The 20,544-nt window shown below is 49.3% G+C and overlaps 6 protein-coding genes across 6 annotated transcripts; 4 read left to right on the forward strand and 2 right to left on the reverse strand.

Moving 5' to 3' along the window:
* Positions 1-3,372: 3,372 nt before the first annotated feature.
* On the forward strand, positions 3,373-5,036 carry N7533_011735 (uncharacterized protein; the record flags this gene model as incomplete). The annotated part of the gene is made up of 3 exons (XM_057108385.1): positions 3,373-3,711; positions 3,760-4,942; positions 5,002-5,036. The coding sequence occupies 3 exons, from the start codon at positions 3,373-3,375 to the stop codon at positions 5,034-5,036; spliced, it is 1,557 nt and encodes a 518-aa protein (XP_056955763.1).
* A 1,703-nt stretch (positions 5,037-6,739) lies between these two features.
* N7533_011736 (uncharacterized protein) lies at positions 6,740-7,466 on the reverse strand (the record flags this gene model as incomplete). Its single annotated transcript, XM_057108386.1, has 2 exons — positions 6,740-6,845; positions 6,949-7,466. The coding sequence occupies 2 exons, from the start codon at positions 7,464-7,466 to the stop codon at positions 6,740-6,742; spliced, it is 624 nt and encodes a 207-aa protein (XP_056955764.1).
* A 1,615-nt stretch (positions 7,467-9,081) lies between these two features.
* On the reverse strand, positions 9,082-9,692 carry N7533_011737 (uncharacterized protein; the record flags this gene model as incomplete). Its single annotated transcript, XM_057108387.1, has 2 exons — positions 9,082-9,573; positions 9,675-9,692. The coding sequence occupies 2 exons, from the start codon at positions 9,690-9,692 to the stop codon at positions 9,082-9,084; spliced, it is 510 nt and encodes a 169-aa protein (XP_056955765.1).
* A 2,147-nt stretch (positions 9,693-11,839) lies between these two features.
* Positions 11,840-12,466, forward strand: N7533_011738 (uncharacterized protein; the record flags this gene model as incomplete). Its single annotated transcript, XM_057108388.1, has 1 exon — positions 11,840-12,466. The coding sequence occupies one exon, from the start codon at positions 11,840-11,842 to the stop codon at positions 12,464-12,466; it is 627 nt and encodes a 208-aa protein (XP_056955766.1).
* An 11-nt stretch (positions 12,467-12,477) lies between these two features.
* N7533_011739 (uncharacterized protein) lies at positions 12,478-14,511 on the forward strand (the record flags this gene model as incomplete). Its single annotated transcript, XM_057108389.1, has 2 exons — positions 12,478-12,719; positions 12,975-14,511. 2 exons carry the CDS (start codon positions 12,478-12,480, stop codon positions 14,509-14,511), a joined length of 1,779 nt encoding a protein of 592 aa, XP_056955767.1.
* A 203-nt stretch (positions 14,512-14,714) lies between these two features.
* N7533_011740 (uncharacterized protein) lies at positions 14,715-15,611 on the forward strand (the record flags this gene model as incomplete). The annotated part of the gene is made up of 1 exon (XM_057108390.1): positions 14,715-15,611. The coding sequence occupies one exon, from the start codon at positions 14,715-14,717 to the stop codon at positions 15,609-15,611; it is 897 nt and encodes a 298-aa protein (XP_056955768.1).
* Positions 15,612-20,544: the final 4,933 nt, after the last annotated feature.

The following is a 20,544-nucleotide window of genomic DNA, read 5'->3' on the forward strand; positions in this document are numbered from 1 at the left end:
GAACTAAAAGCCGAAAATGGTCTTCTACAGCAGCGTTGTAATGAGCAGGCCCTGGTACTCTGGGACCGTGGGCGCGCAGCCCACGCTGTTCAGAATGGAATCGTGTCGATATTACGGATGTGTGACCGGAATTTTGACTAGAAAAATTATCTCTGAGTGATCAACAAACATTGGTGAATATGTATGAAAGCGAGGACGCTAGATGATCTTTTCTCACGATGAACGGGGATGACCGTTGAGACGTCGATGCAGCCGAGAGTTAATTCCCGTTGAGCTTGTGACTATCCATACCTTGCTCAAATAGAAGTATCAATGGACCTTTGATTAATACGATGTCTGGCTCTGATAAGAAGGTTAAATTGGCCTGTTGCTCGCACCATTTCAGCCCATAAGATCGTCAATCTAACATCAATGGTCCGGTTCTGTTCTCTCCAGCTCTTAGACCTATCGACTTCCGAGGAAATGAACCATCTGGCTCAAATGGGTCGGTAAAGTCCATTTCACATCTCCCAAAACGTATACTTACCATCAAGCAGACTTTGTTTCCGATGATGACATCCACGCAGCCTGGCAGGAGTCCTCTAACGTACCCGCTGTACCCCCCCTGCCTTGCTACCGACCGCCGCGGATTGAAGCAAAATCCTTTTGACCTATCAGGGGTCTCCAGCTCTGAGGTTTACGGGCTATCTTTGGTCGACTAGGTTTTTTATCCGAATCATGAAACCCAACAAAGCTTTCTGTGGACAGGTCCAGATCCTCTGTCTCCGTCTACCAAGGCGGAGGATATTTTTGTATACTTTTCCGCTTTCTTGCTCTCAGAGGAAGTCTACTGGGTGGAATTTCGTCTTTCAAGATTTGACTCTCTCAGTGAGGAGTTGATGGGTGAGCACCTTTTTTTCCTGCCACGATTCGAGACCGCGATGGGGAATCTTTCTCGGGTGCGCAAGCAGATTCTCGACATCATCTCCCAAGTATGCTCTGCGGCGCAGACAGCCCGCTTCCGACTGTCGATGTGGCCTCGCTTGGAACCCCTTCCTTTTCACCCAGCACTTCATGATGTCGCCGTACTCCGCCCTGCCTACGTTGCCATGCCTCGATCCGGGGTTCTTCGTCCATAATCTCTGTGGGAATTTCAAGTAGAAGTGGCGGCTGAACTGAAGATACATACATAATCAGAAATACAACGAGTGTACACGAGCGCAGATGGTAATCTGGGCTACTCATCCTTTCAAATGAATTTTATTTTGATTTTAAGGCTCAAGGTAAGACCAAACTGTACTAAAGAAGAATGCCCCGGCAATTAACTCATGTGCTCTGTGCTCTATTCTAAAGGAAAATTGTCTCGAGAGATCCGCATTTGGGGCTTGAATGAAAGATAACTTTGTTATTTTTTTCTCTTATAAGCCTGCTTTTGCCTTTCCGTTTATCGTTATCGAAAACTCCTTGATTTCTCATTCCTTTATTTCATCATAAGAGCAAGAATCTAGTCGTATTCGAGCATCTATTTTTTGCCTGCCTCTTGCCTGTATTCTGCCTGCATAACCTCCGCAACATTCCCTGCTAACGGATACGAAAAAGATACCAGAGGCTGATGAGGCTGATCAAAATCACGAGGATACCAAGTACAATATGACCGATAGCCCCATGGTATATAATGCTGCAACGAGGCAGGGAGCCTCGATCATCGAATGCTGCAAAAATGTCGAGAAATCCATGCATCTGGTCCATAACATACCCACCCAAAGCGAGTACAACCACCCCGAGGATTAATTGGGTAATAAAGAAGTTGTCAAGTGTAGTCCTCCCATCTCGTACCCAACTTGAGTGACCGAGAAGTGTGAAACCAAACAAGAAGAAGAGAACCGAGGAAAGCGCGACAACAACCATTGCCTTGCGAAAGTCCCTCATAAGCTCTCGGAATGCGTCGTACAAGATGGGGCCGTCGGATTCATTGAGGCCAGCTGTTACCTGATCTCGCAAAGTATCTGCGAAATGAGCAGTGACGGAATTAAAAGCAGCGACGAGCAGCCAAATAGTGGTGAGAGAAAAGACCCAAAGACGAACAAAGATGCGGGATATATCGGTATGTTGAGACATGGTGGAGTTGAAAACGAGGAAATCGAGATGAATCTAGCCAGAAGCTTGAGCTGCACAATTTCAGGGATCAATTCAGACTGAGGATGAGTAGGTACAGTAAAAGAGAGGGGACAATAGGACGATCATTTGGGCACCAGCATATAAATAATTTCCATATAAAATAGAGGCATATGCGAATGTGTCGTTCCTGCGAGCCCTCACATGACAAAAGTTGGTTGCCTACAATTCCTTTCTGGCTCCAGCTCGTCAATGCATACCTCATAACCATACTATCCTAGGAGCAGGCAAGGAATGCCATTCAGCCCCAGCTGCTGGGATGATCGGCAAAATAGATAAGTTAAAAATTGCTCAGAATCCTTATTGCTCCCAGGAATCGGACATAACTTTCTAGGAGTTCTTTCTGAAATGGAAATGCCCGGAACGAATAGTTAGTTTTGCTACCCACTTTTTGCACATACAGCTTCATGCCAGTGTACTACTCCTTCTTTTGCTGTATTACGGGTGCACTGAGCATTGGTGGACAGTAAATGGGTTATTTTCGAGGGGCCGACTACGGCAAGATTGTACAAACAGACTTGTAATGCTTCAGTTCTAAACACAATTCGCGAGCTTCTAGTACCTTGTGATATGTTCCGAAATTACCTTTCGGAGGTGGCAATTCTTCACCGGCTCGGAGCCAGCACCATGTTCAACCTGTACCTTATGAATATCACCAGTCTCTGACAAACTGAAAAAGCGGCCAATTACTGCTATGGCCTTTTAGGATAGGCTTGTTCCTCGTTCACTCCATTTCCCCAAGTAGTGGTATGGTATTCGGACTGAGTTTGGATATGGTGTCGCAACACATTAGAGCACGGACAGTAGACTCAGAGATCGCTCAACCGATCTTTGGACCTCCAATCAATCAATCAATCAATCAATCACCTTGATTCTATTGGAAATGTTCAGTATTAGCCAGTACATCAATTCCTCATCCCGACACTTCGCCGGGGCACAACTATCGCAGCCGCGCGCCCCAAAGGCAGTCTAACGATAGGAGCGGCAATTAGGCCACGGCAGGCTTTGACCAAGCTCTAAGATCGTGTTCATCAAGTGGAGCATAACTAATTGTACATACACGGATATATTTGGTTTAAGCATCGAGTCATTATTTTGAAGTTTAGGAGTTGCATATATTCAATTCCGTGCTGTGTTGTGACGAGATCGCACCCCGGTTCCAGCAACGAGTGGGTCCATGATGAAGTTGATTGGATATCTTATCTTCGCGCCCAAGCCATGCCAAGAAACAAGGCCGCGCTAATCCTGGTCAACGACCTCCTGTCACCACTTGATGCCCGACTCCTTCTGATTGATCAAACGGAGTCGGTTATTTACTCTTGTGCATGTGTGATCTCTAGTCACGAAAATGATCTCCTTCGATTGGTCACATCGACAAACATGAAACGTGAAGCCGCGTCTGAATCACGAGGCTGCAATAGTGAGAGTGATGAGCGACCAGCGAAAGTGCCCCGGCGAGGAAGCTCGAGCACGAATCCAGGGCCCTTGAAGCTCGGGCAAGACCCCGGCAGAGTACAGCAGCCACTCTCTCCACTCTCGCCTGATTGTAACAGCGAAGTCAGTTTTCAATCTCGTCTCTCAATAGCCATATGACTGACTGCATAGAATCCCAATACCCTAGAGCATCGAACAGCACCTCCGTCTCTCACGCATGCGCCCACCGAGCTCACGGACGGAATATATCAGTGGATACCTGCCCCATCGGAGGTCGACGCGCTTGAGACAATGAGTCAACCGTCATCGAAAAGGTCCCGATCACGTTCGATCTCAACGGATCGGGGGCGTGCTCGGTCGGTTTCGTCGGAGAACAGCGAGAGCAGCTCGGCTCGGGACACCAGGTCATATGCATACAGAGCCGTCAACTATGTCACTATTCTGGAAACCAAGGGCTGCTTCATGCGACCGTCCCCCGCCGGCCCGGTGCCCGACGATATTGCGCTTTGTGAGCGTCTTCTCGGTCAGCCGGTGGAGCCTCCTACCGGTACACTTTTCGACGACTTGTACATCACGGATTTCCACAATGCATTGCGGAATCGATCTGAAGCGCGTCTCCTGGTTGACCTGCACCCTCTCATTATGCCATCCGCGGAAAATCAGTACATCCAGGGGAATGAATCCTTGAAAGACGTGATTGATGGATACAATGATCCGTGGCTGAAGACCGAGCCAATATATGGTCCGAAACCGCAGCCGGACCACGCGCGCGGCTTGAAGTGGTCGACCTTTTCCGAGAGCCAGCGGCGCAAACTGGGGATCAAGCCGGACGAGAAATCACCGTATACGGCGCGAGAGGATATGTACTTCCCTTACTTGACAGCAGAAATCAAATGCGGGAACCAAGCGTTGGAGCTTGCCGACCGGCAGAATATGCATAGTATGTGCATTGCCCTACGGGCTGTGGTCTCTCTGTGCCAAGCGGCGGGCTGCACGGAAGAGGTGCATCGACGGATTTTGGGGTTTTCGGTCTCTCATGAGCTCGAAGGCGTTCGTTTATACGGCTACTATCCTGAGGTCGATGGTGGCAAAGTGTCATTTTACCGCTGGCCGGTCGCACAACCCAACATCTGGACCAAAGAGGATCGGTGGACATGTTATCGGTTCGTGGAAAACGTGGACCGCGAATTTCTGCCTATCCATACTCACCGGCTATTGCGCATACTTGAAGGAGTTCCGGACCCAGACGAGGGTTCTTTAAGTGTCGTTGTCGACGGGCCTGACTCTCAGCTCTCCGTGGGTGGATCGCAGGAACGTCTGGGGTATCGCAGAGCTGCATCCTCGCAGAATCGTGGTTTGCAACCGGAGCTACGCATGATGGTTCAAACATTACAAGAACAATTGGCTGAACAGAAGGACCGAGAAGGAGAAACTTCTCGCTCAACTAGAACAGCAAAAGCTCCGGGAAGAGAAGCGAGAAGCAGAACAGAAGGCACGGGAAGAGAAGCGAGAAGCAGAACAGAAGGAACTGCAAATGAAACTTCTTGCCCTTTTAGAACAGAAGGATAATTCGAAATGAGCTTATGAATAGTATCTATGGATATTCATGCAAAGACTTTCAACTATGCCTGCGTTAGAGGACCCTCCCTCTTTTGGTATTAGCGTCCCAACCGTATGGGTAGATAGGCCAATGGGGACGCAGAGTGCTTCGACACGTTTACACGGCGACGGCCTCCACTGGGGACGCGTGCTGCCGCACGTTGTAAGCCCTCAAACGACGTGGCATGAATGGTCTTTGATGTGGAGGACGTGGCAGTATAAAAATTAGCGATGTCGGACCTAGCCAAATCGGTGAAGCCCAAGTTGCAAGGGTTTCGGCCCCTAAAGCGATGTAAGTGAATGTTTCTATTTCTACCATGAGATCGGGGTCGAGAGAAAAGCGAAGGTCATCAAATGGTAATCTTTTGGAGTAAATTGAGACCTTGGAAAGACCGCAGTCAGGAAAGCTGCACGTAGAGTGAGCAGTTATTTCGAAGGGGATCTTGTCCTCGTCGAGCTATGCGTGTACTAGCCCATCAAAAACTTATTATATTTTGACAGGTGGTGTCCCAGAATTCATAGGTATCATGTAAAAAAAGAGCAATTCAAGGCTCAAAAACCTGTATTTCGCGTGCTGGGTTTGACGGCCTTAAAACAACCAGACTACTAAAAAGAAGACGAAGGGGAAAACGGTGCTTGGGATGTCCCTATTATGTGGAAGGACAATAGTTCTGGGGTTAACGATAGGACGGTCCTGGAATTTTCAGCATATGAGTATACCAGTGCAAAAGGCATAAGACAAATTTTCACAAGAACACACACTCGGAATTTGAATGGCAAATTCCAAATGGCAACAAAACATATCTGTACTCTGGCCGGGAGACAGCAGCTCATTTTCCTTGGTCGTAAAAGGAAGGAGAGAAGGGAGTATTTTCTGTAGTGGTCGCTCGGTATGCAATCGTGGAGGGGCTTTCACTCAGGTATGCCCTCTCTGAGAAGCCCTCTATGCCATCCGGATTCCCAGGGATGGCTGTGAGAATTTCTGGTGTGGGGGCTAGTTAAAAGGAAAGATAATCAAAGTTAGCTATTGTGAGCCTGGAACAATGGGTCTTATGTGCAGTACATACCTTCTGGGGGCAAACTCCGACAATCCTGAAGTTGTCCATCTCCGAGTTGTGACGCTGGATGCATGAAGTTTATCGGCTGCGACAAAGTAGCGACTTGGTTGATCAATATCTCGAACAAAATGTGGCATCCTGTTCGCGTGGTTTGTCTCGTGGTACATCCTCATTTGTCGTTTGAAAGCAGTATGAATTGCTCCAAAGCTCCTCTCATGTTGAAAGTCTGCCAGAAACTCAGCTTGGATCTCTTCCTTATTCAAATGTCTTCTTTGCGTAAACCAGAATGGTAAGCGCTCCAGGTCCTGGGTTGCCCATCGACGATTGCGGGATCGGGCTTTTTCTCTATCAGCTCTAGCCTTTTGTATGGTATTTATTGCGTCACTTACTTGGTTGAGGTCTATTTATAATCTGGAATTCTAGATTTGATTTATGGATTGGCGTGCCCTTTCTTTCTCTATGCGTAGAAGTGGCCGAAGTATCCAATTGATGTGTCACAGAAGATGGGACTCCACCCGGCAGATTGGACCCGCCTGGCCCTTGGCAAACGGCTTCTTCGCTGTGTTTCGCAGTCTCTGAGGGGTAAGGTCTTGGAAATTCCTTTGGAGAATTTCGAGATATTGTCTGTGGTTGACGATCTCCGGTCACAGTGTTAACATGAAAAGTGAGACCTGTGTTGTTGACTGGGTCTGTCAACACTGACACGCGTTCATCATTTCCGTCCCGTAGATCGGTACTTCCTCTTCTACCGTAGCGTCCTATGCCAGTATTGCTCTGGCCTTCCTTGGCTTCAGCCCCCGGATTCAGAGGTGTAGGCCTCATGGTCATTGACTCATGCCTGGTCATTGGCTCATGTTCAGCCAGCTTCTCCCTGTCGTTGAATGGGCTCACGATATTTGGCCGTAGTTCGGGGAGGCTAATTTGCCGATCAAAACAGGTCTTGTCACATCCATTGCTCGCCTCCTCAAGGGATTCTCTGCGATTTCCGCTCTCCTCGCTAAGATTTTCATGCAGACGGGTATGGTTGAAATTCTCTGTTTGTGGATAGGGATGCTCCATCAGGGGCCCCGGTTGGCAACTAAGACCCTGTCGTTTTATAGAACCTTCCGCGGGCACCCACAACGGTGCATCTGGAAGGGTGAGTCGCCGACCATTTCGGCTATGTAGCCTTTTCCTCTGGCCCATTCTCATGGGGACTCTTCCGAGCAGTTTATTCGCCATTATCCTGGAAGCTGGCATTGTTTTCCTACCGTGGAAACTCCGTCTGGTAAGCTTGCCGGGAAGGCTACTTCGGAATTTCCTCCTGCGCCACATGCGATGCGCTCTTTTGAGCTCCTTCAGGGCTGACCATGCTTTCCCGACTAGAGTCTCTTTATTGGGAACTGCCGCGTACCCTAAGCCTTGATCATGCTGGGCCTGCTCCAAAACTAGGCTTGATGGACATGTATTCGGATGTGTTGATTCTTTCCATTTGTTCAAAATATCTTGAAGCGCTCGAGTTCTCTGGTTAGCCTTTCCAATTATCTTATTGTTGACTTCAATCACTGTGGCTCAGGAATTTGCCGGTCAGTTAAAGCACAATCATTTTTATACCGGATCAGGCGTAACATAACTCACCTTTTGATGCAAGTTGGTTCGAAATCGCAACCATCTCGGCAGTGAACGACAGTGTATATAACTCTGTTTGGACATCTCTCTTGTAGTACCAAGGTTGAATCAATTTATGTGGTAGGCCGGAAATCATCATATTATGCTGGAAGTCTGACAACTCCGCAGTTGCGTTGAAGTCATGCAGATAATAATGATAGACTTCGGCTTCCTTGAATTCGATTTTGGATCTATCTGCATTCATAACATCCAGCCAAGTGGTTGGAACTGCTCCAGGAGACTTTCTCTTAACTCCAGAAAATTGCCTCCTTGGCGGTGATTTAGGCTTTGATTTTTTTTCGGAGAACATAGATTCAGTCTTGCGACTGGTGGAGTCTTAATCGTGGCGGTTGGCTGTAGGCTCGTGATGACCGTGATATTCTTCTGGAAAGTCATAGAGATCAGCAGGTGCTGGTTCCTTACATCGAGATTCGTTGCCTACCTTGTGGGACCAGAGAAGATGTGTTGGGTATGAGGCGGAGAAAAAAAAGTTATTTTCTCAGAAGTCGATGATGAGTAGGAAATTTATAGCCCATGAATCTCTGGTCACGGAAGATAACCGGCTCTGAAAAGCATAGGAAATCACAGGCCAGTCTATTTGACATGGCTATGCCGAAGACAACGTTGGCAGCACGTTTAGATCGCTTTACTGGTGATGAAGCATCACTGAAATCAACGTTGAAACATCAATGACACTGCTGAGATTCCCTATGCACATCACGCTCCAGAGTTAAGACTGCCGATATGCTGTTCCGGGAGTATCTGCTGTATCTGCTGCCTTGGGCTCGTGACATCAATGGGACCTCCTTGTGAAAATAGATCGCACTTCCTCGGGGCTGCTTATAGTATGCAGTCGCTCAGCTGCTGCTGGTACCTCCTCTCGCACTTTGAAAGCATTGTCTTTGCATTATATAGCATCGTCGAGTAATGTGATGGAGATCTGATCTTTTGTTCAAGCGTACGTCCAAATGCGAGAGATAATCCTGAAATGCTGTGTTCAAACGAAGTAACCGCTTTTCTTAACACATCTCGAAGACTACAAGTATTGAAGTCAATTAAAGAGAAATACATGGGAAATCAATGTTTAGAGTACATAGAGGTTTTTTTTACTTGGGCTGACCATGCTCAGGTACAGGACGCAACTCAATAAGGTCACGAACATAAACCGGACCGGTCCACGCACCACGCCTCACGGAAACCCAATCTGCAAGAAATGCATCACCTCTGAGATCAAGTCCTCCTCGATACATCCAACGAGTCTCTTTATCACGTCAGTGGGGATCATCGATCGTTCTTGTAGTCGTGTGCGGAGAGAGAGCTCGGGCGAATGAGGATGAGAGGGAACAGACTGCTGTGGCTGCACTTGCACCATGCTTGACTTCGGGAGGATTTTCTGTAGAAAATCAAAGAGACGACAAAGACTCTCTGCACTATGGTTTTCGCCGATGCGAAGGCAGAATTCGATGGCAGCACAATTCTTCTCAAGCAGACTATCTCTGTCTTGGGCCAAGCGATGAACAGCGGCGTGGCGAATGCCGGCGATCGAATGGCGCAAGTTCTGAACAGTGGTGATATTTTCACCATATTGCTCAGACGAGATCTTGGATCGGTTTCTAGCTAAGAATTTGAAGAACTTATGCAGCTCCAGTGCCTCGGGGCATGTCCAACCAACAGCCAAAGACTGTGGTAGAAGCCATTTTTGAACAAATTGGAAAGCGGAATGCTCGAGGTGGCGTTGCAGGGTTGGAGGATCATATGTTGCGCTCGAAAAGGGATAGGCACCAAAGGCAGTCCTAGCATGGGGAACAGAATCTCTACGAACTCTATCGACCGTAATTAGCGAAGGCACTCCGACCTTTAGCTTTAGCTTACCCTTAGCTTTCAATCCCCGGCAATATTCCAAAAAGCGCTTCGAAGACCTTCGACAGTCAATTATGGAAATATCCAATTTCGAGAAAACCCCGAGGTTATTTACCGGTAGCAGATTGATTATGGAGACCATGAATGCTGAGCAGCGGCGGAGTCTCTATTGGCGCGCGACGAAATCATGTTCCGACGACGGAGTCGGCGTCGACATCTCTTCATCGATGGTACCCCGGCCGGCTTGTGGGTGTGGGCACACGAAGTACCCTGGTCGTCCTGTGCTGGCAAGTGGAATTAAGATCTGAGCGGCAGGAGGCGTTGCAGTGACTGCGACTTGCGGCGGAAAATATGTCGGCCAGGCTGAGGGAAAGCATTTTTTTCTCACGGAGGCGAGAGCAAAAGTTTTGCTAGCGAAGATTTCCGTGAGCGGGCAATCGATCTGCCAAGGCGAGTCTTCCATGGAGCGACTCTACATATTAGCTGCGTGAAAACCGTTTCACATCGTTGAGCAATGTTGAGACCAATGATTCGCAAATCGATTGGCCACGGTGCGAGCGAATACTGGCAGACTTTTCAAGCTACGATGATTAGGCTGCCACGGCGAGTGGTCCATGGAATGCCACTTCGGTCTAAGCCTGATACCAACTGCGTCGAAGGCCTTTGACCAAGGTGAATCAACGTTGATGAGGCAAATGATTTGTCACGCATAGCTTCGTGTCAACCACGGCTCCAGGTGGATCCAGCCACTCCACCTGCTCTCCACCCTAAACGCTTGAAATTTCTTATTTCAACGTTGAATCAACCGCCTCAACGCCCAGCAAAAAGGCGGTCGCTCGGTGCGAGTGTCGAGTGGGAATCTCTGGGTCAGGCAAAATATACGCAAGTGGTCGCTGTCGCAAAATGTACCCGAAATGACATAAAAGACGCTCTTTTCCCGTCGAAGAGAACAGCAGGACTTTCCTCCTCACACTCCCGAGCCACTCGGGTGTGCCTCGCAGGATAAGCTCTGCGTTACCAAGAGTCTCCGCAGGGGGACGCTGCGATACCAAGGGAGACCCGCAGGGCCATCTGCGACACCAAGTTCTCCCTCACAGCCTTGAGCCCTGTGATTGTATAATCTTGAGCTTCCATGCAGCCTTGAGCCCTGCGTTATCAAATTTGCGCTCGTTAGGCGACCCGTGGCGCCGCGGTCCTCGTCCTGATCCTCTGGCGATTGCAGGCACCTCTTCGTGGTGTCAGAGACCAGTATTCGGGGGAATCCTCGAAGAAGCCAAGACCTGCTCCAAAGAATCGATAGAATCAAGAATCCAACAAAAAATGGTGTTAAATGACTTCAGTATTGTATGTAGATGCCGCCGTACATGACTGGTTCGAAAAATGCGCTTTGTAGCGCTCTATCATGCCCTGAGCTTCAAGATTGGACATCTCCACCACTTAGTGTGAATTAGAGCGTCGAGTCATGGCTGATAGTGGGGTGGCCAGTCGGGGTGGCGGCTGAAATTCAAGTGGTCTCTATTGGTTTGACTATTTGTCCCTGCTGGCTGGAGTGGCAGCAGAATTCGTCCGAATGAAGGGAGATACGGATTTTCGACGGTGGGTGGGTGGTGTGTCGTTGTGTCGATGGTGTTGACGGTTTTGACGGTCATGATGGTGAGGGCATGTTGATCACATTGATTTTTTTATGGTGAGGGCATGCTGATGGTGAAGGCTGGAGGTGAGTAAAGGTTGAGAATTGGTGATGATGGTGATGGGGACATGACCAGTGAATCGTGAATCAACATGTTCAGTGCGGGTGACTCCCGGGCGGTGAAGTGGCAACGGTCAACATCCAACCGCGTCATAACGTGTTTCATATGCGAGCCGGCCACCCAAGCGGGCCGGCCACCCCACCATATTATATGATATGTTCTATTCGGGATTGTTGCGGAGAGCCCCTCCCCCTTGCGTCGGGTCCACGATATTCCGTGCTTATAATCGCACACAGATATTGCTCGTATATCCTCTCCTTCGAAAGGAACATTGCCGTTTCGAAGGAGAGTTGGGCTCTCTTCGCAGCGGTTTCTTCTTCAAGAGTTCCTCTTGCAATGGTGCGACATAGTTCCGAGGCCCCCAGTACTACTCCTGGGGGACAGACCACCCTGGGCTCCTCGTTCTATCCACCGGAGTATATTTGGAATTCTCTCTCTGATACCCAACGCGATTCGTTTATGTCCACAGTGTCCGCTTCCCTCGTTGCGGGCGACGGGCAGCGTAAGCGCCCACGTATAGATCTCACCACAGAGGAGGATATCGACGACGGTAGGGTTCCGTCTCTTGTTTTGCCAGTCCTCCCCCGCTTCCCCGGTCTCGACCGTGCTGCCATTATAGCCGTTTTTGAACACACCTTCCGCCCAAAGAAGGACCTCATAAAACTTCGCAGCCCCGAATTCAAAGCCTCGGCACCGGATGGCGAGTCCTTCGACTTGAAGTCCACATCGTCTGGCCTGCAATTCCGCAAGGTGGTTTCAATCAAGGACTGGGGTCAATCAAGGACTGGGGCAATGACGCATCCCTGTGGGCCCACTGCTTTAGCAGTTATATCGCCATCTGGTGTGATTTCTTCGCTGCCAAGCACTCACTATGCATCAGTGGAATGGTCCTTTTCCACCGCCGTATTTGTGACCTTGCCAGGGCATATAAGTGGCAGGAGTGTATCCTGCAAATGGCCTTAGACCACCATCAGATGGTCGTCGATAAAGGCGACCTTGCCGTTTCTCTTGGCGACTGGGAAATTGGGAAAGCTCTCGAAAGCTCCTACCTACGCCCGGATAACGTGCTCCCAGCAAAGACAGCGCCGACTACCCCAACCACACGGTCAACGCGCTCAACCGCCGCCTCAAACAACGATTCTGTCATCTGTGAAAAGTTCAACTCTTTTGCTGGCTGTCACTGGCGAACATGTCACCGTAGGCACGTCTGCTCTAAGTGTGGCAACGAACACTCTATGATAAGCTGCAAAGTGAAACCAGCGAGTTAGGACCACGCCGCGGTCTGCCTTGATATATTTCAAACGCTATCACCGCCAACCAGCTGGCCAGCCCCGCGTCCCAACACCTCTATCCAGTTTGAGATCTTTGACTCTTCTCTCCCGCCCCTGCGTGATTCTGCTTCCCCTTTTATCAGTTCAGTGTGGGAAACTCTCCTTGAACGATATCCTGGCGATCTAGGGACTATTTGTAGCGGTATTCTCACATTCGGCTGCCGCCTTGGTTGTACGGGCCAGCCGACAGACCGCCGAACATCTAATCACCATATTGAGGAACCCTCTATTATCACCCAAAAGCTCTCCGATGACCTGTCAAATCGTCGAGTGCAAGTTTGCACTGGTCCCGCTGTTGTGTCCCCACTAGGGCTCGTACCTAAACAAGACGGAAGCTGGCGCCGTATCCATGACCTTTCCTACCCGCCAGGGTGCAGTGTCAACGAGTCTATCCCGGCTATCGCCTCTGCCATACAATACATCTCCATAGATCACATTTTCGAACTCACCTGCACCTCTGGACGAGGATGCTTTATCATCAAACGCGACATCAAAGATGCTTTCCGCAATATCCCCGTCGCACCGGCCGACCGGCCTCTCCTAGCCTTTTCGTGGGATAGCAAGACATACATGGAATGTTGCCTTCCATTTGGTCTTGCAACTGCACCCTTCATCTTTAATCTCTTTGCTGAGGGTCTCAACTGGCTTCTGACTGCCTACTTACCTGGGGCCTCTATCGTCCATTACCTTGACGATTTTATCACTGTTTTTCCTCCTTCTGTAGGAGATATCTCTCAGGCTATCGTCGAGTTCAATACCGTTTACATTCCTCTTACAGATGCACTAGGCATCCCAAGGAATAACACCAAAGACGCCGCGGGTACCGTGGTCAATGTGCTTGGGATCGAAATCGACACAACACTTCTACAGGCCCGCATGCCTCGCGATAAGCTAACACGCGCATCTTCCGAGGCCGCGTCGCTATTACAGCAAAATCGTGTTTCGCATAAAGCCTTGCAACGTGTGATCGGTTTCCTCCAACACTGCTCAATGGTCATTCGTCTTGGCAGACCCCGCCTCCAGTCGCTCTACAGCGACCTCGCATCTTTCCCACCTCACCAGCGCTCTCTCCGCCGCCTATCCCATGATAGCCGCGAGGACCTCGCGTGGTGGACGGACACAATCCCGTTTTTCAACGGAATCCATTTCTTTAAGAAGAGCCGCCCCCTAGTTGCCCTCTACACAGACGCGTGTGACTCCGGTCTGGGCCTCTTCTTCTTTTTTGCGCCCTCACGGGACTCCGCCGGAGACTGGTTGTCTGCAGCACCTTACCTGCCTTCCACTCACGCCGCTATTGTGGACGCCTCCTCCGTCTGCGCTAGCGAGGCCCACATCAACACCAAGGAGGTTACCGCAATTCTGCAGGCCTTCCTTCTACACAGCCTCCATTGGGCTCATCATCGTGTCCTCGCTTTTACGGACAGTGCCGTCGCGTTCCATGGCCTGTCTAAGCAGGCACTCCGCGGGCCGGCCCATCGCCAACTGCTCATGCTTTTCAGTATAGCAGCCGCCCTTGACATAGAAATCCAGCCACACTGGCTACCTTCATCAGAAAACCTGCTAGCTGACGCATTATCCCGTTCCGACTATGGTTCCATCGCTGACATTTGCCCACAGTGGACGAGCTCCTTTCCCTTGCTCCGCCAGCCTGGTTCTCCAGCCAGCCTATTTTCGTGAGTGCTGGTCATGCTAAGCTGGTCTGGAATGGTCTGGCAGAGGGAACAAGAAAAGGGTACCGCTCCGCACAGCGCTCATACACCCGTAGCTGCGCCCTCAATGGATTACAGCCATGGCCAGCAACAGCACCAGCGATCTACACTTGGCTCACGGAACGACTGCTGGGCGCAGGTGGGAGCCCACCAGTGAAGCCCGATACAGCTATGTCTGAGCTCTCAGCGCTCCGCGCGTACCACGTCGACAACGGTCTTTCCGATGCAATTTTTGACCTCCACGCCAAGCATTTTCGTCGTATGGTCGATGGTGCTCGCCGGCTGCAACCCCCGCGCCAAAAGCGGGTTCGCAATCCAATCCCACGCACCTCAATTATAACCCTATCAGGGAATATTTCACATCTACCTGCCCAGCCACTGAGGCTCTCAGGGCCCCAGAGAGACGATCTCAATCTTGCCGTGGCTGCCCGGGTTGCCTTCGCCGGGTTTCTTCGGTTCGGGGAATTTACATACTCAGCTGCTGAGCATAGGAATACGCAAATCTTTGTTGCTACTAAGTTAACCCGGGGGGATATCAGATTCTCCCCTACCATGGACCACGTCCTCCTCACTTTAAAGAGAAGCAAGACCGACCGAAACCACGAAGGTGTTAATATTGTCCTTGCAGCGACAAACGACGCGGCCTGCCCCGTTGAGGGACTTTCTAAGCTATTCCTTCATGATTCACAACCTTCAACTGCTCCTTTGTTTACGCTCTCCTCCGGGCCATTCACCTCAGCCGCCTTTCAACGCGCCGTTATCTCCAAGCTCAAACGCTCTGGGGAAGATACCACAGGACTAAAAGGTCATAGTTTCAGAAAAGGGGCAGCCCAACACGCCCACGATTCGGGCCTGAGAAGTGACCACATTCAAGCCCTCGGAAGATGGTCTTCCGAAGCTTTCCGTCTTTACTTCACGACGCCCCCAACAACACTGTACACCTGGAACCGTCAATTCCAGACCGGTCATCCAACTCCGGTCTCCTCTTCCTCACCACCAGCCCCTCCACCATCCTTATTTGGCCCATCGGGTCATTTGGGCCCGCCTGCAGCCCTCGCGGCGCTGTAGTCTTCTGTCAAGGAGACCTACATCACCATGTTCGGACTGCAGGTGCCCCGTACGGGCCAAAAACATCTCACGCGTCTTCATTGTAGCAATGGTTGGAATAGATGATATGTTCTATTCGGGATTGTTGCGGAGAGCCCCTCCCCCTTGCGTCGGGTCCACGATATTCCGTGCTTATAATCGCACACAGATATTGCTCGTATATCCTCTCCTTCGAAAGGAACATTGCCGTTTCGAAGGAGAGTTGGGCTCTCTTCGCAGCGGTTTCTTCCCGCCCACCGCGGAACCCTCATGTATGTACTAAGTATGCTTCCGCATAGCTTTACTTCCTCCTGAAATATACGGAGTGCTACGGGCCCGCCTGCAGCCCTCGCGGCGCTGTAGTCTTCTGTCAAGGAGACCTACATCACCATGTTCGGACTGCAGGTGCCCCGTACGGGCCAAAAACATCTCACGCGTCTTCATTGTAGCAATGGTTGGAATAGATGATTTTATATACGTTCCTTAGCGTAGATCCTTTATTGACTGCTCGACAGTAATTTGAGGGCTGTTCGATACTACCATACAGCAATATTCGAAATTGGCTTCCATGTTTTACACACAGAAACTATCTGACGCCCCACTGCCAAGACTAAGGTGAAACTGCGTCAATCTCAAATCTATTGCAGACCACCAAGCTAGCATACTTAAACAATGGGAACTGCTATTGCAGAAGGAAAGTAGAATGGCAGTAGAAAATGATGGGATTCTGTCACAGGCCGGCAGGAGGCAGTTGGTCCAATATGAATGGAGGTATAAAAATTTGGAGAGAACAGCAACTGGAATCAAAGAAACATAACCGCCATTCAGGAGCTTTCTTTTGGCTTGGTTAGGCCTCATTTAGTATGTTTACAAGCAAAAGATGCGAAGCTATTACGGCCCTCCATTTACTAAATAGTCGAGAGACCTTAATCTAGGGAAAGGTCACCGAAAGCCAACCATACGTACGATTTATATATTCACCATAGCGTCTTCTGAACCTGTCGGGATATATCATTCCCTTCAGCCAGGACAAGCTAGCGGTGACTTACTGCTGGCGACTGATAGATCACATCTCTGTGACTGGTGTACGTAACCGTTATGCTATACTGGGTATACTCGGAAGTACGGTGTCGTGGCACGCCGGAGATCGATTATACAGCCCCCTGTTCGCTCAGACGAACTTAATAGCCTTCAATCAATCCTCTGATCGTATTGGTATCTGCAGTACTAGCTAGTACATTAACTCCTCATCCTGGAAATTTGTTTTCTTCATGTTTCTCGGCGTAATAGACAGGGTCCAATTGTACTAGCGCCAATAAATTCTGCCCATGCGGATACTTCACTTGGCGTTGTTCAGTGGTCTTATCGGATCGTTGTCCATGCTGATTGTCGGTTGCCCTGCTAGAAATCCATTACCCAAGGTTGACCTGGAGAAAGAATAGTATTATCCTGAACAGTTGTGAACAGCTAAGAAGTCCGCTCATCTTCACCCGCGGCCTTTCGAACGTTCCGATTTATCCAACTTCTCCACTAAAGAAAGAATATCGCCCTGGAGTGGCTCTCCGATACCAATTCCTTGCGCAAACTCCCGAAATGCCCGTAATCTGTCTCTGGCTTCTACCATTCTGTGTATAATTAGTAAATAAGACAAGAATAGTCCCGCTGATGAAGAAAAGCAAGCTTAACTGGATAGGCAATCATTCCAAGAGAATAGCAAAACGCACCTTCGTCGCGCATCCAGGCTGAGGAATTTTTAGTCAGCCTATTTCTAGGTCTAGCTCTGTTGAAGATACACTTACTACTCCTTTGCGAGAGCGACCATTATTGGATCTTCAATCCTTTGCAGGAAATTTTCTAGCACTGAAAGATTTTCTCGTTTAGAAAAAACGTATATTATATTGGTAACTTTCAAATTCCTCACAGTCGGTGCTCTCGTCACTTAAATTTGCGTTGGTGTTGCCATGAGCCTCACCAGGTGGCTTGGGCGTGGAAGATCTGGCCATTTGTTGTGCGCCGGCCATAGCCGAGGGGAGATGCTGAGAGCAAAAGGAACTGGAATTGAGTTTGTGCTTTAATTGGGTTGTTGCCTGAGGATAGAGTTTAGACTTTATAAGAGAGCAGAAACGGAGCAAGGAAAAGAAGTAGCCTGAATATATAATGAAAAAAGGAATTTGATGTCTATAATTATACCACACGCGGAACGAAATTTAAAACTCCATTAAAAAAGAAGTCCCGCTGCATCTTTTTTCGCTGCATCTGTTGCGCATACAAGCCTTGTGAAAGCAACTGGGCAAGCACTGTACTTTAGCTTGACATCATGTCGATTATTGAAACATTCAACTAAAAACTTGGTCATTCTCTAATTCCTTATTATTGGTTGTGGAGGTGGATATATGAAAATGATGAATTATCTACCAACTGCTCTCCAGTAAATAGAGGAATAGATAACGAGAGACTATCAATCCATAATTGCCTTTGCAATGCGCAAAAATACCAGGGATCGAGAGAAAGAATTAGGAATAATTATCGAAGTTCGGCTAAGCCCCTCAACTTTCTCCGGCTAGCAGTGACAGCTAACGGTGGTCTGGCGTGCGTTGCACTGCATGCCATTAGTCCACGTTTCCTAGCAAATGCAAACTCATTCCGGTTTTAGGGCGGGCTGGCAGGTCAGGGTTGCGAGTGGCGTATGGCTTCGATGAGTTTGGTGCGGAAGCACTGTAAAGGGACGGGCCGTAACTCTGTTTAGCTGAACTTACAGCCATTGCAGCAGGTAGTATCTAAATTGAACGAGTGCATATCTTATACGCCCCGGCCATCCCTATCAGCATCCCTGATCTCTGGACTGGTAGTCAATTTTCAGCACTGTCGGTGACTATACCGTTTTCATCTGGACTAGATATTTTCTGCCAGCGAACACGTCGCCGTTGATAACTCAAGCATGTCCAGCCAAGACTAACTTGCCGGCCTATCTGCCGCTGACTTCCGCCTGGCTAGTTACCATAGCCTTCTCAAACTGCGTTCGGCATGGGGCCTCAAAAATGACAGGCGTCGCTTATTAAGGACAAAAAATCCTGGGTTAGAAATTTTCGCCGGACTGTTTCAAGGGGTATTATATGGACCCAATTGGTAGCTAGCGGGCTAAGACTTGCAGGATACACCTGGACAGAAGACCAATCATTGAGTGCTTCATCCGCTCACCGAACTTTCACCCAATAGTCATGTGGTGACGCGGTTGACAACTATCGATTGGTCGTCGGATTGTCACTTCCGTCGGCCCCACTTTTGTCATTAGATGGTGGCGTTGTCGTTCGCCCGCCAGATTCCACAGCGTGAACAGATGTCCCACGTAAAGCTGTTTGATCATTTGCAGAACTGCTGTGAGCTTCTTAGCCCTATCATAAATATAAAGTCTAACTAGGAATTTTTGGGTAGCGTTACCTCGAGGCCGATACCGTCACTAATGAAGCAAACAGACCTGCCCTGACAGATTATACATCGTAGGCTCAAAACAGGTCAGCCAAGAAGAAAACATTTCAGGTTATCTGGAATTCCCGCTTTATCTTGAGCCTATTTCGGGCCACCACGCCATTGAGCGCTTTCCGAGATTTTCACGCCCAATGTGGAACAAGAGGAATGGTTATTCTTCTTTGGATAGGCAACCCGGTATTATTTCCGATGTTGCTACTTTGTTCCTGACCCCCTCATCACAACACGTACAGCCTTGCAGTCATTACACACACACACACACACAATTTATTAACGCCCGGCGGCTGAACCGAAAGGGCAACTATCACTGATCTAAATATACATGCTCTAGCTAATGCGGTGCCTCCTTGGAGCCCATACAAGATTCGTTTCAGTGTATGTCATCTCAGATATCAATATCTTCGCGGGTCCTTGTGGGTTAGTGTTTAGTTAGTAGACTTGCTTGAAGGCGATTCTCCAAGTGTTCAACATCCTATCCTCGGCAATTGAAGCGCGTCTACCGTCTCTGGCACAAGGTAGTTGGTGGGGGTTAGATTAATGTTGGGTTGGGGTAGGGTTGATTTGTGTTGATTGACACGGCTAAGTGGCGTCGAGTCGGCCCGTGGCGATTGCAAACCGTATTGAGGCTCGCACTGCTTCCAGGTTCGGCTTCCAGTTCTGGTCATCCAAAGGCGATTTTCCACCTAGGAAAAAGGATATGTTGCCTCGGTGAGTGTGGGTACATTGCAGCATTTCCGTCCGGTGTGCGGTCCACCGCTGACATCGAAAGAGGAAGTGCTCCACGGTCTCTCTGGCTTGTCCACATGCGCATTGATCTGACTCTGCGACATTGATTCGATGGAGATATCCGTTGAGTCTAGCCATTCCAGTCCGGAGTTGGGCCAGCGCACTCGCTTCTTTCCACGATAATCGATCATACAACTGCCGGGTATGTTTTCCTGGGAGTGCTGCATCCACTCGTTTGGAGTGTTTCCCTATATTCTCTGGCAGGCAATTTTTGGGGACTGCTTGGGATCGTGAGATGTTCAGTGTTGTCGACTTCATCCGGGGGACCTGTGCCTGCGGGGTAGAATCCTCTTGGGTCGCGGTCCGAGCCTGCTCTTTTGCTAGGCCTAGCAGGTGATTTTCTTCGCTGGTCGGGACCCAACAGATGTTGATGTAGTTCTTATGCTTCCGTAGCCTCTTGATCAGCTTGTATGCTTGGTAGATGTGTTCCTGGCCCGACTGTTGTCGGGGATTCTTTAGCGTGAGAGTCGCCGCTTTATTGCTCGTGAGTAGCGTGACCCTGCACCGTTTCAGTCCCTGTAGCGTGCCCAGTGCGTATGCCATTGCTGCTAGTTCGCCGGAGTATGGGTTTTGCTCTGCTCTTGCGCCCAGTGTGACAGAGAAGGTTTTCAGCCTCGGTTTTCGATAATGAGGTGGCTGCTTC

The sequence above is a fragment of the Penicillium manginii genome (assembly GCF_028828005.1).
Source record: "Penicillium manginii strain IBT 31320 chromosome Unknown utg000008l:1.0-3226943.0:1.0-3228205.0, whole genome shotgun sequence".
Lineage (NCBI taxonomy): Eukaryota > Fungi > Ascomycota > Eurotiomycetes > Eurotiales > Aspergillaceae > Penicillium > Penicillium manginii.